This window comes from Phocoena phocoena, chromosome 18, assembly GCF_963924675.1.
Source record: "Phocoena phocoena chromosome 18, mPhoPho1.1, whole genome shotgun sequence".
Lineage (NCBI taxonomy): Eukaryota > Metazoa > Chordata > Mammalia > Artiodactyla > Phocoenidae > Phocoena > Phocoena phocoena.
In genome coordinates, this window is record NC_089236.1 from 69,573,639 (window position 1) to 69,589,964 (window position 16,326).

At 36.6% G+C, this 16,326-nt stretch overlaps 1 protein-coding gene across 1 annotated transcript in view; it reads left to right on the plus strand.

The window, feature by feature from the left end:
* The window catches only part of TM9SF2 (transmembrane 9 superfamily member 2), a 57,445-nt gene that overhangs the window by 18,294 nt on the left and 22,825 nt on the right, over positions 1-16,326 (plus strand). Inside the window, exons 4-9 of the mRNA XM_065895903.1 lie at positions 2,378-2,505; positions 8,320-8,449; positions 11,387-11,511; positions 12,411-12,522; positions 13,586-13,665; positions 14,453-14,561. Coding sequence (XP_065751975.1) covers positions 2,378-2,505; positions 8,320-8,449; positions 11,387-11,511; positions 12,411-12,522; positions 13,586-13,665; positions 14,453-14,561 — 684 coding nt within the window. The remainder of the gene's footprint in view (positions 1-2,377; positions 2,506-8,319; positions 8,450-11,386; positions 11,512-12,410; positions 12,523-13,585; positions 13,666-14,452; positions 14,562-16,326) is intronic.

The window sequence follows — 16,326 nt, forward strand, 5'->3', positions numbered from 1 at the left end:
ACACATGGTGTGTCAGTTGCTGATGAAAGAACTATTGAAGATAAATCAGGGATGGGGGATGGAGAATTTTCAATTTTAAATAGGCCAGAGAAAGTCTTACGTGAGAGGTGAGCAAAACACTTGAAGCAAGTAAGGGAGTGAGCCATGTGGATTCGTGGGGAGAGGGGAGGATGTGGTGAAGGATGCAGCAAAAGCAAAGGTTCTGAGATGTCGCTCGCCCAGTGTATTCAAGGTACAGAGAAAAACTGGTGCGACTCAAGCAGGTGAGCAAGAGAGAATAGTGGGAAATGAGGGCAAAGGAGTAATAGGACCACATCATGTAGCCCACTCATAGGCCATTGTAAAGACTTTGACCTGTACATCTGGGCAAGATGGTTAGCATTGAAGGGTTTTGGGTAGGGTTAGATTTTAACAGGATCACCAGGACTGTTGTAGAGAGAATGGACCGTGGGAGAGTGAGAAGCCAGGAGGCAAGTTAGGAGTCTCTCACTATCAGTCATGAAAATATGCATGACTTGATGGTGACTCAGATCATTGGGGTAAGGGTGGGAGTTGTGAAGCGGTCAGCATCTCAGAAACTGGCTGTGTTTTGAAGTTGGGACCAACAGTTTGCCGAGAGGTGGGATGTGGGGTGTGGAGTTTCTGTTTTCTAAGATAGGAAAGTCTGGGGGAAGAGCAGGTTTGGAGGGAATGGGGAAGAGTTTGTCTTGACATGACATGAGATGTTTGGTAGGCATACAAGTAGGGATGTTGAGTTAACAGTTGAAGATACGTGTCTGCAGTTTGGAGGAGGGGTTCAGCCTAGATACGTGTATTTGAGAATCATTAGTGTATAGTTGGTATTTGAAGCCAGGAATTGATCAACTCCCCAAGGGAGTGGGTAAAAATAGTGAAGAGAAGAATTCCAAGGACTGGGCCTTGAGGCAGTTGGTATTAATGGGTCAGGAAGATGGAGGAGGAGTCAGCAAAGAAGACTTCATCATAGGGCTGTTAGGAGGGTTACATGAGGTAATAAGCGTTTATTATGATGGATAAGTGTCGTCTTTAGTGTTGCTGTTTTCCTTCACAATTGAACACACCGTTGACTTGCCTGAGCCCAGTGAGCGTTGGACTGCGGTGTAAGATTTGCTACTTTTGTGGTAACTAATAATGTCTTTTCTCTGCTTTAAGTTTGACACATCCCTCTGATTCCTTAGTATGTATACATTTGTTTTTTTCATTTCCTGGTCTTTTAGATGGAACCTATAAGGTTCATATAAGATTTAAACTATTAAATATTTACATAAATATTGCTGTATTCACAGAAATAGCAACGCCTTGAGAACGAAACTATTGGCTGACAGGTGGCAGCAGTGAACTACACTTGAAACATTGGTTTGTCAGATGATGTACAGTAACTGGTTTAGGGATTTTAATAAATAATGTATAAAAGAATGGACTACTCTGAAGTGAAACATATGCAAGTTGGGGTTTTTTTTTACTCCCTGTAATAAAGTTTGAATTTATTAAAAGATGTATTGGACTATATATAGTTACATTATGGAGTATATATAATTAGTTTAATAAATTATAGCCTTAAGAAAACTAGGAAATGGATTTTTTAAATTAAGACATAAATAGGCCCTGGTAAAGTAAACCTACATTATATAATATGTTGTGAATAATATAATGTGTGTGTTTTCATGCTCATGAAATAAGTCCTAGACTCCAGAATTGGAGGACTCCTTAGTTTTTAAACTTTGGTTTAAAAAATTTTCAATTTTTGTTTCAACTTTGTTATTACATAGCATCCTAAAAATTGACAATCTTTTCAAATGTGAGTAAAAAGAATCACATTTATTCTGATTCTAGACATCCAGATTTAACTTTTTCTTGTGTCATCACAGTCTGTGTTGTTCACTGCTGAACCTCCATCACCTGGTGCATAGAAGACACTTAACAAATATCCACTGAATGAATAATACATAGACATAAAACCTTACCTGTTTATTAATAGAAAGCCTTCAAATCCATAATTTCCAAAACATTATGAGGGGACATTATTGTGGAGATACTGATGTTGTTTTGTTCTACGTGTGGGTATTTTCCCCTCCTGGGACTCACTTATATTTAAGAGATGGGTTGGTTGAAATTATCAAAAATAAAAATAAAAACTGTTACTTATTAAAAGAAAAATTGATGACTTAGTGTTTTAGAGAAACAAAATAAGATTGAAATTTAAATCTGCTTGATCTGTGGGGAATTTCTATATGTTTATTATCAATATTAATGCACTTAAGTAATTTAAGGAAACCAGTGCTTTTACTCTATTTATGTTACAGGCATGAAGGACCTGGATATTTTTTCTTAATTTGCTTTCCACTTTATTTTAATACAGTTTACATTTAATAAGGAGGAGACCTGTAAGCTTGTTTGTACAAAAACATACCATACAGAGAAAGCTGAAGACAAACAAAAGTTAGAATTCTTGAAAAAAAGCATGTTACTGAATTATCAACATCACTGGTAAGACGTGGAGATTTGGGATTTTGGGCTTTTTCCTTTTCAAGAAGAAACCTCTGTTTCATTGAATGTGTAAATGCTTCATTGATTCTATAAAAATAGCAAATAAATTTATTTCCTTTTTTTGTTATTAGTAATATGAAGTAGTGACTTTTATTTGCCAGAGGATTACTAAGGTTGACAGCTTAAAAGTATCATCATTTTCTGCGCTTAGATTATTGTAATATCTGGTACTTGTTTAGGTACACAGACCTGTTTCCTAGAGCACTTCTTTTATTCATACATAGTGAAAAGGAGCATATTTATGCTTTGGGAAAGGACCTGGATCAGTCTTCTAGAAAAATACTGTTATTTTATACTTGCAGGCTGTGAAAAAGACCATAGGAAAACAAAATTTAACTTTCATTTGATATTTGAGAAATAGCATCTACTTCCAATAAAAATACTTGTAATTTGTGTAATCTGTTTTTTATTTTATAAACATGACGTAACATTAACAATGTTTTTACCAGTTTGCATCATAATCAAAAAGCATTAAAAAAATTTTTTTTGCTTCCCCAGGAGTATTTACTTACTATACAATATTCAAACAGTATTAAAAAAGGGTCTCGAAAACCCAACTTTTTAAATATAACCAATTGTTATTCTTCCAGATAATTTTGTCAACAAATGCCTGTATTCTCTGGTGGTCATGGTTTACATATGTTTTGCCTCTTCCAAAAAGTGTAAGGTGCTGGAGGTGGTGAACAGGAAGACTATCTTTGTAGACTTCCTCTTGAATGTTTGTCCTGTCACTATCTCAGACCCGTTTGCCCTCACTCAGGGAGGTGAGAACCATTGATTTCAGTTTGGACATGACCAGATCCTGTGGCTCAGTAGGATTGTTGGAACCTCTCATTCCCTCTTGCCTCCTTGATTTCTCCCCATCCTCCCCTCCGTACACGTAGAACAAAAAAGTCCTAGAGAGGGGCAACCCTGGGTCACATGCCCATTCATGAACGAGTCTGTGATTAGGGTGATTCACTCTGATTGGCTAGACCTGGGTAAAATACAACTGAACCACATAGAAATGAGTCTCCCATAGCAGGGCTCTGTTAGAAGGAAGGAAATGTACCTGTTACACTTGCGTCAGCTTCTTTCTCATCTGACCCTCAGTGCTAACAGGAACTTGAAAGTCTCCTCCATGTCTTCATTTCTTTGGTTTCTGGTAAGCCAAGAGCTTTTTTCCTGTAAGCTACTGTGAGAATACTACTTAATTGCTGAGTTAATGTAACTCAGGATACATTTCTCATTCATCAGTAATTGAAAAGTTTCCCTTGGTGTTTTCTCTTTGCTTAAAATTGTTCTTTCCAGCCTTCAAAATCATATTTAAGGCTCAGTCCTTATGAGCCTTAAGGCTCATTTTCACCCCTTCTACCTCCATTTACTCTGACAGCTGTCCATTTGTTGACTGAATGACTCTTTAGGTCACTACGGGTGATTTTTATTTATTTATTTTTGCTGTGTTACGTCTTCGTTTCTGTGCGAGGGCCTTCTCTAGTTGTAGCAAGCAGGGGCCGCTCTTCATCGCGGTGCACGGGCCTTTCACTATCGCGGCCTCTTTTGTTGCGGAGCACAGGCTCCAGACGTGCAGGCTCAGTAGTTGTGGCTCACGGGCCTAGTTACTCCGCGGCATGTGGGATCCTCCCAGACCAGGGCTCGAACCCGTGTCCCCTGCATTAGCAGGCAGATTCTCAACCACTGCGCCACCAGGGAAGCCCACTATGGGTGATTTTTAGCTTTCTCTTCTACCCTCTGTTCTTAGAATCCTGTTCAGAGTCTTCCTCTTAAAGATAATAGAAGCACCTCTTCTTCAGTAGATTCCTGACAATAAAGTACTTAGAAATATTTTTAACTTATTTATGATGCAATTAACATAGGTGCTGTTTTGATCCCAAGATGCTTAATAACAAGAAGAATAATTTAAAATAGGTGCAAACTTAAACAATTCTGCCTAAAAAAATAAACTGGAACAATGCTGGTGGATAGTGATTTTTGTAGTTGAATCAGAAAAGTTTATGATTTCAGGTCTGAATCCATTAACAAAAAATCTAAGCCATATCACAGATATACAGTCTGGTAATTCTAGGCAATGGGCTTTAGTCCTTAAATCAGTTCATTACACATTTAGAAAATATTTGATTCATATTGATGCATTTATGTGAACCATTAGTTGAGTATATTTCTGTCCTTGGCTAACTTCAGACATTTTTACTATGTAATTTGACTTTAAGCATAGATAGCAGAGTTGACAGAGATAAAATAGCAGGAACCCTTAGAAATATGAAAGATTATACAAAGTGTTTTCTACTACCCTCAACTTCTTTAATCCTGCTCCCCAGAGGTAGCACTATTATTTCTCCTGTATGTTTCCAGATTTTTTTTTAATATAAATTTATTTATTTATTTTTGGCTGTGTTGGTTTGTTGCTGTGCACAAGCTTTCTTTACTTGTGGTGATTGGGGGCTACTCTTCGTTGCGGTGCGCAGGCTTCTCATTGTCGTGGCTTCTCGTTGTGAAGCACAGGCTCTAGGCGCGCAGGCTTCAGTAGTTGTGGCATGTGGGCTCAGTAGTTGTGGCTTGAGGGCTCTAGAGCTCAGGCTCAGTAGTTGTAGCACACGGGCTTAGTTGCTCTGCAGCATGTGGGATCTTCCCAGGCCAGGGCTCGAACCCATGTCCCTTGCATTGGCATGCAGATTCTTAACCACTGCGCCACCAGGGAAGCCCTGTTTCCAGATTTCTATGCACATGTAGGTATGTAAAAAAGTATGTACCGGGCTTCCCTGGTGGCGCAGTGGTTGAGAGTCCACCTGCCGATGCAGGGGACACGGGTTCGTGCCCCGGTCCGGGAAGATCCCACATGCCGCCGAGCGGCTGGGCCCGTGGGCCATGGCCGCTGAGCCTGTGCGTCTGGAGCCTGTGCTCCGCAACGGGAGAGGCCACAACAGTGAGAGGCCCGCATACCGCAAAAAAAAAAAAGAGTATGTACCTTTTAAAATAACAATGGAATTATTGTACACATTATTCTGAAATTGATCACTTTGTTTAAGAAAATATGGGCATTTTTCCATGTAAAGCACATCTATAGATCTATATCTACTTCATTCTTTTTGTAATTGTATACCATTCCATCACATGAACGAACTGTAGTTCTTCCCCCATAGCACTTTAACCACACTACTTTCTGAACGAGTAAAATGACTGATTATTAGTTAGTGCACCAACTCATTGTTCTCATTATAGAGAACAGTCAGTTAATTAACAGTAGTTAATTTTTATATCTAAATTGATGAATACTTTTAATTCTTATTTGGGACTTTAGAATGTAATTTGAGGATCTTCTTGGCTTACTCTGTCAATAATGTTAAGCTACTTCTTGATTCTTGAGACTGACTGATTTTTTTATATAAATTTATTTGCGTATTGATTTTTGGCTGCTTTGGGTCTTCATTGCTGCACACAGGCTTTCTCTAGTTGCGGCAAGCAGGAGCTACCCTTCGCTGCAGTGTGCAGGCTTCCCATTGCAGTGGCTTCTTTCTTGTTGCTGAGCATGGACTCTAGGTACATGGGCTTCAGTAATTGTGGCTCATGGGCTTAGTTGCTCCGCGGCGTGTGGGATCTTCCCGGACCAGGGCTCGAACCTGTGTCCCCTGCATTGACAGGCAGATTCTTAACCATTGCACCACCAGGGAAGTCCCCTGACTAATGTTTTGATACCAGCAGCAGACACTTGAATTCCCTCTACTCTACAAGTTTTGTGATTATACTTTTTGCCTAAGTTTCCACGTCTTTGTGACATTTTATTTATAAAAGTGTAATTTATTTAACTAGTTATCAAAGTACTTAAATTTTTTTAGTACCATAAAACCACCAGACTCTGGCTTATTGGACAGAGAGGGGTCTTTGAAGATATTTTAGTCTAGTGAGTGCCAATCTTGGATCCCAGTAGGCTGGCAAAGGGGAATGATGTGCTATTTTCAAAAATTCAAAACCCCAGTTAGATAGTGTAAATTAACTTATGTTAAAACTATGTAAAAAAAATAAAAATAAATAAATTTTAAAAACTATGTAGAGTAACCTAAATACCAAGTTTCTTTGCTTTTGGCTGCACTTTTTTTAATTTTTTTGAGTGTATTGTGGCAACATGGGTTATTCCATTCTCATCAGAAACTCTAGAAATTAATTTATTGGGAAAATTGAGTTATTAATAAATGAAGCTTGACTGCCAGAAATGTTTCAGATGGAGCCCATGAGGGTAGAGGGAAATAATGGAAGGCAGTCCTTAATGGTAAAAAATTGGGGCCAGTCATTCAACCTTTAACCTTTTGAGTCCTCTTCTTATACTCTTTTTCACTATATCAGATTGAAAATAGAATTTTAAAATATTTTTGGTGTTATGAATTTCAATAGCTACTACTTCCCAACTTAGCAAGGCAGTAATTGAAAATTATATTCTTTAAGTTTTCTTACATTTATTTCCAAGGGTTTGTTGGGTTTTTTTTTTTTGTTTCCAGCGAGGCAAAGGTTATGTCAAGGCATTATATAAATGATAAATTTAGGATGTTCACCTTTAAAAAAACCCTAAATTGCCCCTTAATTCTCATTTTGTAACTAGCACTATAATTTTATGTAGTACTGTCTCTGATATGATAGTGTAAAGATATTAAAATTAATATATTGCTAGTATATATTCATTGACTGAACTTCATTGTCTATCTAAAAAATTAAAGCAATTAACTGATTCTTGAGGCCTCCAAAAAATCTGAATTATTTATATTATATAACATGGTTTTCATGCTTCTGATATTTTAGTATTTTCATGGGAACTACTAGCCTGCTGGCTATAATAATAATAAACTTAATAGTGTAGGTGATTCTAAAATTTAGTGTACTGGGTACTATTAAATAGCATTTAAGTGTGACGAGACATGTTTTATTAGGTCATTAACGTACACCCTGGGTGAATATCGAATCATAATTTTACTTCCTAAGGCGTACATTAATTCACAAATAAAACATGCCCTGGAGTGTTGTCTTATGACTGTAATACAGCTAGTATATTTTTAGTAATTTTTAAAATTTGTATCCTGTGATGCGTTTTGGGCATAGGAGACCCCATGCTCACACTTTAATGTAATTATAAAGGACTACAAAATTTTACTCTTTACTTTTATCCTTTTTTTTAAAAAAGTTTTTTCACTATAGAACTTGAAAGATTTATTTCTCTAACTTTATAGCAGTATTTTTTTTAGACATAGGTTGGATTTACACGGTTTTAATAGATGATACTATTATTTTCACTTTTTCACGTGGCCCTTAAGTTGAATATTTCCCTATATCTTGCAGTTATATTCTTCTCCTTTTTACTGAACTACCTGAGTAATAAAAGACGTTTGTTTCTATACTATTCCATAAACTGTTCCCAAGGAACTAAATATATTGCTTTGCACCTATTTAGAGCTTTTGAGTGTTCGCTGAGGGTAAGTTATACTTAGGTGTCTAGATAATGGTATTGTTATATTAGCGATCACAGTAAATTAATTTATTTACTCCCTTTCAAAGAAGGTATAGAGATTTTTATTTTCCCACTACAGTGCGTCAGATATTGGCACAATACTATTACTTATGAAGTACCACATTTTATCAAAATTCTTTGTAGTTTTGATACCTTAAGGCATTTTTAGACATTTAAATTTTACAAAGTGTTGACACAGATTTGGGAAGTAATTCTTAGTCATGTTTGGTGGTTTCTAACTTGACTTTTATTTCTGTGCATAGGATTGTGGATAATATGCCGGTAACATGGTGTTATGATGTTGAAGATGGTCAGAGGTTCTGTAATCCTGGATTTCCTATTGGCTGTTACATTACAGATAAAGGCCATGCAAAAGATGCCTGTGTTATTAACGTAAGTTTGTGATAAACTAACTCTATGCTATTTTTTAAAATATGGCTTTTTGGTAGAAGGAGTCAATCTTTATCTGGACAAAAATTGTTATATTCATTGAATGAGTGCAGTTCAGATGTTCTGAAGGACAACTACTCTGTCCTTGTTTTATTTTTTTGGCTGTGACGTGCAGGTTGCAGAATCTTAGCTCCCCGACCAGGGCTAACCCGGGCTGCTGCAGTGAAAGTGCTGAGTCCTAACCACTGGACCACCAGGGAATTCCCATACCTAGTCTTTAAATTTAAGCCAGATCAACAATTTATAACTCTAGAACTAAAATAATTCAGATTCAGTTTAACATTTACTGGCAGTGTCTCTTATATGCTAAACACTATGCTATGGGCTAGGACTTTGTATGTTCTGACTCTGTTAAAAGTTAAATTCATAAATCTTACATATTAAAAAAAAGTTCACGGTAGACTGCCAAAAAGACATCATAATAAGTCCATGAAATTTGTATTGCAAATTTAAGTCCATAGAATATTGTATTGTAAAAGTTTGATATTATACCTGTTTTAAAAGGTATCAATCTTTGAGGCCATTCTTTTACAATTTAAAAAATAAAATAATAAAGTGAAGACATTAATTTAGAAAGTAATCAAAATTATTGGGGATATATATTACATTTTGTATAATGAAGTCAACCTGATTTAATCTCTTAATGAATATGACCTGGTAGTAGAAGTTAGCATGAGCTCGATCATGAAACTGGTTATTTGGTTAATGCTTTTGTGAGAGTTGACCAAGGACTCTTGAATAATTTAGGTTATTGGTTTATTCTGAAGTTTTAAACTTCCATGGAGGAAAAGTGTTAAAATGTGTAACATTTAGCATGCTCATAACATATAATATTTAAAATTTTATTTGTTTTATTTTCTAAGGGAAAAGCTAGACAATAAGAGATGTCTTGTCAGGTACTTTTAAAGTTTTATGTAAAAATTAAAACTTTAAAGAAGTGTAATTTGTACCTCTGCCAGTTAGTTTCGGCTTATAAAGAGTTTAAGCTTATGGAGGCATAACTCTCCCAGATTTCAGACAATACTACAAAGCTACAAAAATCCAAACAGCATGGTATTGGCAGAAAAACAGACATATGAATCAGTGGAACAGAATAGAGAGCCTAGAAATAAACCCACACACAACTATGGTCAATTAATATTCAACCAAGAGGCAGGAATATGCAATGGAGAAAAGACAATCTCTTTAGCAAGTGGTGCTGGGAAAGCTGGACAGCCACATGTAAATCAGTGAACTTAGAACTCTCCCTCACACCATACACAAAAATAAACTCAAAGTGGCTTAAAGACTTTATAAGACGTGACACCATAAAACTCCTAGACAAGAACATAGGCAAAACATTTTCTGACATGTTTTCTCATGTAGTAATGTTTTCTTAGGTCAGTCTTCCGAGGCAATAGAAATAAAAGCAAAAATAAACAAATGGGACCTAATCAAACTTACAAGCTTTTGCACAGCAAAGGAATCCATAAGCAAAATGAAAAGACAGTCTACAGATTGGGAGAAAATGATGCAGCTGACAAGGGCTTAATTTCCAAAATATACGAACAGCTCATACAACTCAACAACAACAAAAAACAAACCAATCAAAAAAATGGCCCGAAGACGTAAACAGACATTTCTCCACAGAAGACATACAGATGGCTAGTAGGCATGTGAAAAGATGTTTAACATCACTGGTTATTAGAGAAATGAGAATCAAAATACTACAATGAGGTATCACTTCATAACGGTCAGAATGGCCATCATCAAAAAGTCTACAAATAATAAATGCTGGAGAGGGTGTGGAGAAAAGAGAACCCTCCTACACTGTTGCTGGGAATGTAAGTTGGTGCAGCCACTATGGAAGACAGTATGGAAGTTCCTTAAGAAACTTAAGAGTTACCATATGATCCAGCAATCCCACTCCTGGGCATGTATCCGGAAAAGATAAAAACACTAATTCAAAAAGATCCGTGCACCCCAGTATTCATAGCAGCACTATTTATAATAGCCAAGACATGGAAGCAACCTAAATGTCCATTAGCAGATGAGTGGATAAAGAAGATGTGGTATATACACACACACAATGGAATATTACTCAGCCATAGAAAGGAATGAGATAATACCTCTTGCAGCAACATGGTTGGACCTAGAGATTATCATACTAAGTGAAGTGCATCAGACAGAGAAAGACAAATATATGATATCACTTATATGTGGGATCTAAAAAAATGATACAAATGAACTTATTTACAAAATAGAAACAGATTCACAGCCATAGAAAACAAACTTATGGTTACCAAAGGGGAAGAGGGGGGAGGATAAATTAGGAGTTTTGGATTAGTTGATACAAACTACTATAAATAAAATATAATAAACAAGGTTGTACTGTATAGCACAGGGAACTATATTTAATATCTTGTAATAACCTACAGTGGAAAAGAATATATATATAACTGAATCACTTTGCTGTACGCCAGGAACTAGCACAACATTGTACTTCTATTAAAAACTATACTTCAGGACTTCCCTGGTGGCGCAGTGGTTGATAGTCCGCCTGTCGATGCAGGGGACACGGGTTCATGCCCCGGTCCGGGAAGATCCCACATGCTGCAGAGCTGCTAGACCCGTGAGCCATGGCCGCTGAGTCTGTGCTCCTGTGCTCCGCAACGGGAGAGGCCACAACAGTGAGAGGCCCGCGTACCGCAAAAAAAAAAAAACAACTACAATTAAAAAAAAAAAAAGTTTAAACTTAAAAACTTACACATTTTTATGGGGAAGGATTAAAATTCTGTCCAAGTTCAAATTTTCTTACTTGTTTTGGCTTATTTTAAAATTTTATATTTCGACACTTTTATAGCCAGTTTTCTACCACTAACTTTAAGTTCTGCTCCACAGTCAGAATTCCATGAAAGAGATACATTTTACATCTTTAACCATGTTGACATCAAAATATACTACCATGTTGTTGAAACTGGATCCATGGGAGCAAGATTAGTGGCTGCTAAACTTGAACCAAAAAGGTAATTATACAATAGATAAAAATAAATAACTGTAAGTGAAATTTAGACCCAAAGAATAAATATTTTGGGACCAATAACTTTTTCCTTAATCAGTATTCTGGCATATAATTTGGTGTTTTAATTGATTTTACTAAAACTTCCTTTAGCATGGTTTGTTATTGAGTTATGGGTTGCCCAGAGAAACCATACAAATATTTATTTTCCTGTCATGGTAAGTAGCCAGGGTGCCTTTTTGTTTTGTTTTTCAGTCAGTTTCTGACAGCTTTTCTATGTCAGCTTGGAATGGAGAGCATAAGTGGTTAGGACCATGTTCCCTTTTACAGTGGAAAAGCATTACCTCAGATATTTGTGGCTTTCAGAGGCCCAAATGAGCTGATTAGTGTGTCATTTCGAAAGTCTCCATGCAGTGTTAGATGCCAGTATGTGATAAGTCATTGAAAGGACATCTCTTCACATTGTCAGCTTTTTTAGTGTGAAAGTACTCTTCAGTTATTTGTGAGATGCTTCTTTGATTGAGTATTCTTTTCTTTCCATGACTCCCCACTCCCCCACCCAACTGATATAGCCATTTTCTTGTGCCACTAGTGGTAAAGCAATGCATGCCATAACAGGATGGCAGTTAATTTAAACTCCTTCAGTGTTTGTTTTGATTTCTTTAAAGATTATTTAATGCTCTTCAAGTAATGTTTTCCAAAGTTTGGTTCTTACTTTGAGTAACAATTGTGTAAACTTATAACTAAGCCATTTATTTATATGAAGTAAATATTTGTACTATTCAGTGTGATATGAATCACTTTTGACTATCAGCAGCATTGTGAAATACGTACAAAATCTCTAACCTTTACTCCATTTAAAAAAACTATTTTATCAGCATCTTGCCAAAATGTTTCTTCCCACAGCTTCAAGCACACCCATATAGATAAAACAGACTGCTCTGGACCCCCCATGGATATAAGTAACAAGGCTTCTGGGGAGATCAGAATTGCCTATACTTATTCTGTTAGCTTCCAGGTGAGTGTGATTTTTATCTTTAGTATAACTCAGAAATTGATTTTACATTCATATTACCTAAACTAATTAAAAATATGATTAGCTTGTCAAATAGATAAGCTTTTAATGAGTTAATTTTTGGAATAGTTTGTCAGTGCACCAGGCAACATAATTGCCCTCGAAACTAAGTCTTCGTTTAAATAAGAAGTATGGGGAATTGGAGAACTGAGCCTGATTAAAAGTGTTAAGCCATAGGAGATACAAACAAGGCAAAAGGTAGAAATTAGGCATGAAGGGTGGTATGAAAGTGTCTAAGATGTGCAACAAGCATTTGGGCAAACAACACCATTTTTAAAATCAGGATTTGGGTGTAAGCTTAAATGGAGAGTTTCCTGATGGTAGATAATCTATATAGGTTCTTAGGTAATTCAAGGGAGTGTTTTCTTAGGAGGAAAGTAAAAGTTCATTTTATGAGAATCTTGGGCAATATTCCATCTCTATTTTTAATAAACTATCTTGGCAATCCAATATAGTTGTGACGTTTACTGTCCCTAAATAGTGTGTAATTTTGCAAGCCTGGTGCAGTAAATTGTACATATTTCTTTCTAGGTATTAAGAGCTCAGTGTGGGTGACACCTGCCAGATGCTCAGGTACCTAGGTTATGACTCTGGTCTGGTTAGATGTCTCATAGGTATAGATAGATAGCATCAAAGAGAATAAAGAATAAGCTATTCCACTCAATTTTCTGAAAATAATTAAATACTCTAAAGCTCTAAATCTTGACATTTAAAATAAGCCTTTGCTAATTAAGATTTAAAGTAAGACTTTAAAAAAAAACACAAGTAACTAGATACTTTTAGGAACTCTTATTTTTTATTTACTGCTTAATTTTATCCTAATTTTCCTGAGACTTGAGTAAATCTAGGTCCATAAGTCTCATGACTAACCCAAGTTATGATAATGAGGAATTGTATCTATTGACTGGAATGTTAAGCTGTGAATGGAAATTTTTGGATTCCTAATACACTTCATTGGCAAATTCTTATTTAAAGAGTGTGTGTGTGTGTTTTTAAATCCCTCTAGGAAGATAAGAATATCAGATGGGCATCTAGATGGGACTACATTCTGGAATCTATGCCTCATACCCACATTCAGTGGTTTAGGTAAGAGTATAGAATTAATCTTCTTTATGCTCTGTCCTTATTTTATTCTCTGTCCCTTTGGACATCCCATTCACTCTGATTCTCCAGTTATTCAGAACGCTGGGCTTTTGAATTAGATAGACTTGGATTCAGTCCTGGCTTTCAGTCACTGGTTGTAAGTCAGGCTAGATCACCCAGTTTCTCAGAGTACATTTCTTTATCTAGAAATAACCTGTCTCATGGGACTATTCTGAGGATTGAAGAAGGTAATGAAACAGAGCATTTGAGCACCTTACCAGGCACGGAAGAGGGCTCAGTAGACAAGCCGCTGCGGCTGTTACAACTGTTTATTATTATTCTCTAAGCATGACTCAAAACTTTTATCTAGAGAGCTGTTCATGGTGCCATCACTCTCCTTTTCCTACTTTACTGACTAATCTTTTTTGATACTCATTAATTTACTGAGTAACTTTTTCAGTAGATTTCTTGAGGGTACAGACCAGTCCATTGTTGATCCTTGCAGCTTATGTTGCCCTCATTTGGGCACAGTAGTTATTAATGTTGACCGTGGAGAAAAAAAATTCTAGTTCTCAACAGACCACAAAATTATATGATGATAAGTACATACAGTTATGTATCCACTAGAAGGCCGTGCAGCAGAACACAGTTCATTGAATTTGTTGGATTTTAGGTCAAGTTTTTAATTTGATTAATGCTGTTTTAATGTTACTGAATAAATAGTTTTTAAAGAGTTTTGCTGTTCCAAAGATTAAGCTGTAGATTAATCCTAACATGATTATTTCTGCAGCATCATGAATTCCTTGGTCATTGTCCTCTTCTTGTCTGGAATGGTGGCTATGATTATGCTACGGACGCTGCATAAAGATATTGCCAGATATAATCAGATGGATTCTACGGTGAGTGAAACATCTGAACTGTTCTTTGGTCTGCCGAGGATAGTCTTTATTTTTTCTTTGGAAAAAATTTAAATAATAGCTTTAGACAGAATCTGCTTTTAAAACATTCTTCTCAAAAGTTACCCTGAATTCACATTTTCAAATAAGAAAATGATCCTTAAGGATTGGTTTTCTGTAGAAACTTAGTGACCGCAGCTCTCAGAGCTGAACTGTTCACAGCCGCATCTGCATCAGTAGAGGTTGCAGAAAGGGTGCAGGTGCACAGCTCCAGCTCCGCCCTCTTCTCACTTACGTGCCATCAACTCTGTCAGAGTCTCTATTTGCAGCAGACATTCCGTTTGTGAAACAGCAAAGTTGAGTAGAATAGCTCCCAAGCAATTTTTATATGTGTGTATGTTTAATTTTTAAAAATTAATTTTAACTGAGTTTTTATCATTTCAACCTTTTGGTGGATTCAAAGTAATTAATGCCTCAACTTCATTTATTTGCATTTTAAGTTGCATAATGTTTTACATTTTATACTTTTTAATTTCCTAGCAGCTCTTTAACAAAATTTCCACAAGAATCACTACTTGTAATGAATACATAAAACTCAGATTTTCATTGTTTTCTCTTCCCCAGCTTCTTAGCTCCCCCCATCTCTCTGTCTTTTTCTAATTAGAAAAAAGAACATATTAATGTTTAGAAGCTTTTTAGCACTTGGACTCCACAGTTTCTTTTCCATGATTTTATTGGTTGTATGCCTTATTAAATATTTGATTAAAATAATTTGACAATACTCTGTTCATAATTGACAATTCCAAATAATTGCTGAGTTAATGGAATTTTTTTCTTTATTTGTACAGAGGTGGCCTTGGGGTACAGGCCAGGAAACCCTATTTCCAGTCTTGCTCCCATTCTTTCCCTCCTGCCAGTCTCTTATCATAGCCATCAGAGCATATCTGTTCAGGGTCACTTCACTCCCAATGACAGCCCTCCAGTGACTTCCACTGCACTCAGTGAAGCCATAGTCTTTACAGTGGCCCGCAAAGCTCTGCAGTAGCTCTTGGAGCTCTGCTCCAGCCATGCTGGTTGCCTTGCTGTTCCTCAGACACCTCAGGCGGGTTCCCATTTCCAGGCCTTTACAGTTGCTTTTCTGTCTTCCTCAAGTGTTCATCCCTCAGAGAGCTCCCTCACGTGCTTCTGGTCTTCACTGAGATATGATCTTCCCAGTGAGACCTTCCTCACCATCCCATTAAAATTACATCCTCTCCACCCACACCCCACATCCATACTTCTTATCACCATCTAGAGTACTATATATTTTACTTATTTTGTTTATTGTCTGCCTTTCCAATGAGAAGGTGTACTCATGAGAAGAGGAATTTTTCTGTTATACTCACTGTAGTACCTCTGGTGTTTTAAACAGTGCCAAGCATATAGTTGGTGATGAACAGATATTTGTTGAATGAATGAATAAACAAATTAGCCGTTGATGTACCAGACTTGATTCATTGCTGGGCTTATGATATGTTAAAAAAAAAGAAAAAAAAAAAGGTATCCAAGGACTCCCCCAGATCCACCCCATCCCCCCAAGTTGAGTGAGGCCACAGCAGGAAGCAGTACAAGCATGAGAAGTTGAAGTTCTCCTTTGGGCCCGTGCTTATATCAAGTTTTTAACCAATTGGGACATTAAACCTTGGGTCATGGTGAACCTCAATCTCCTATGTATTAAGCCTGGATTCTTGAAGGGGGGCAAAATGGTTCTAGGTTAGTAAATGCCTTC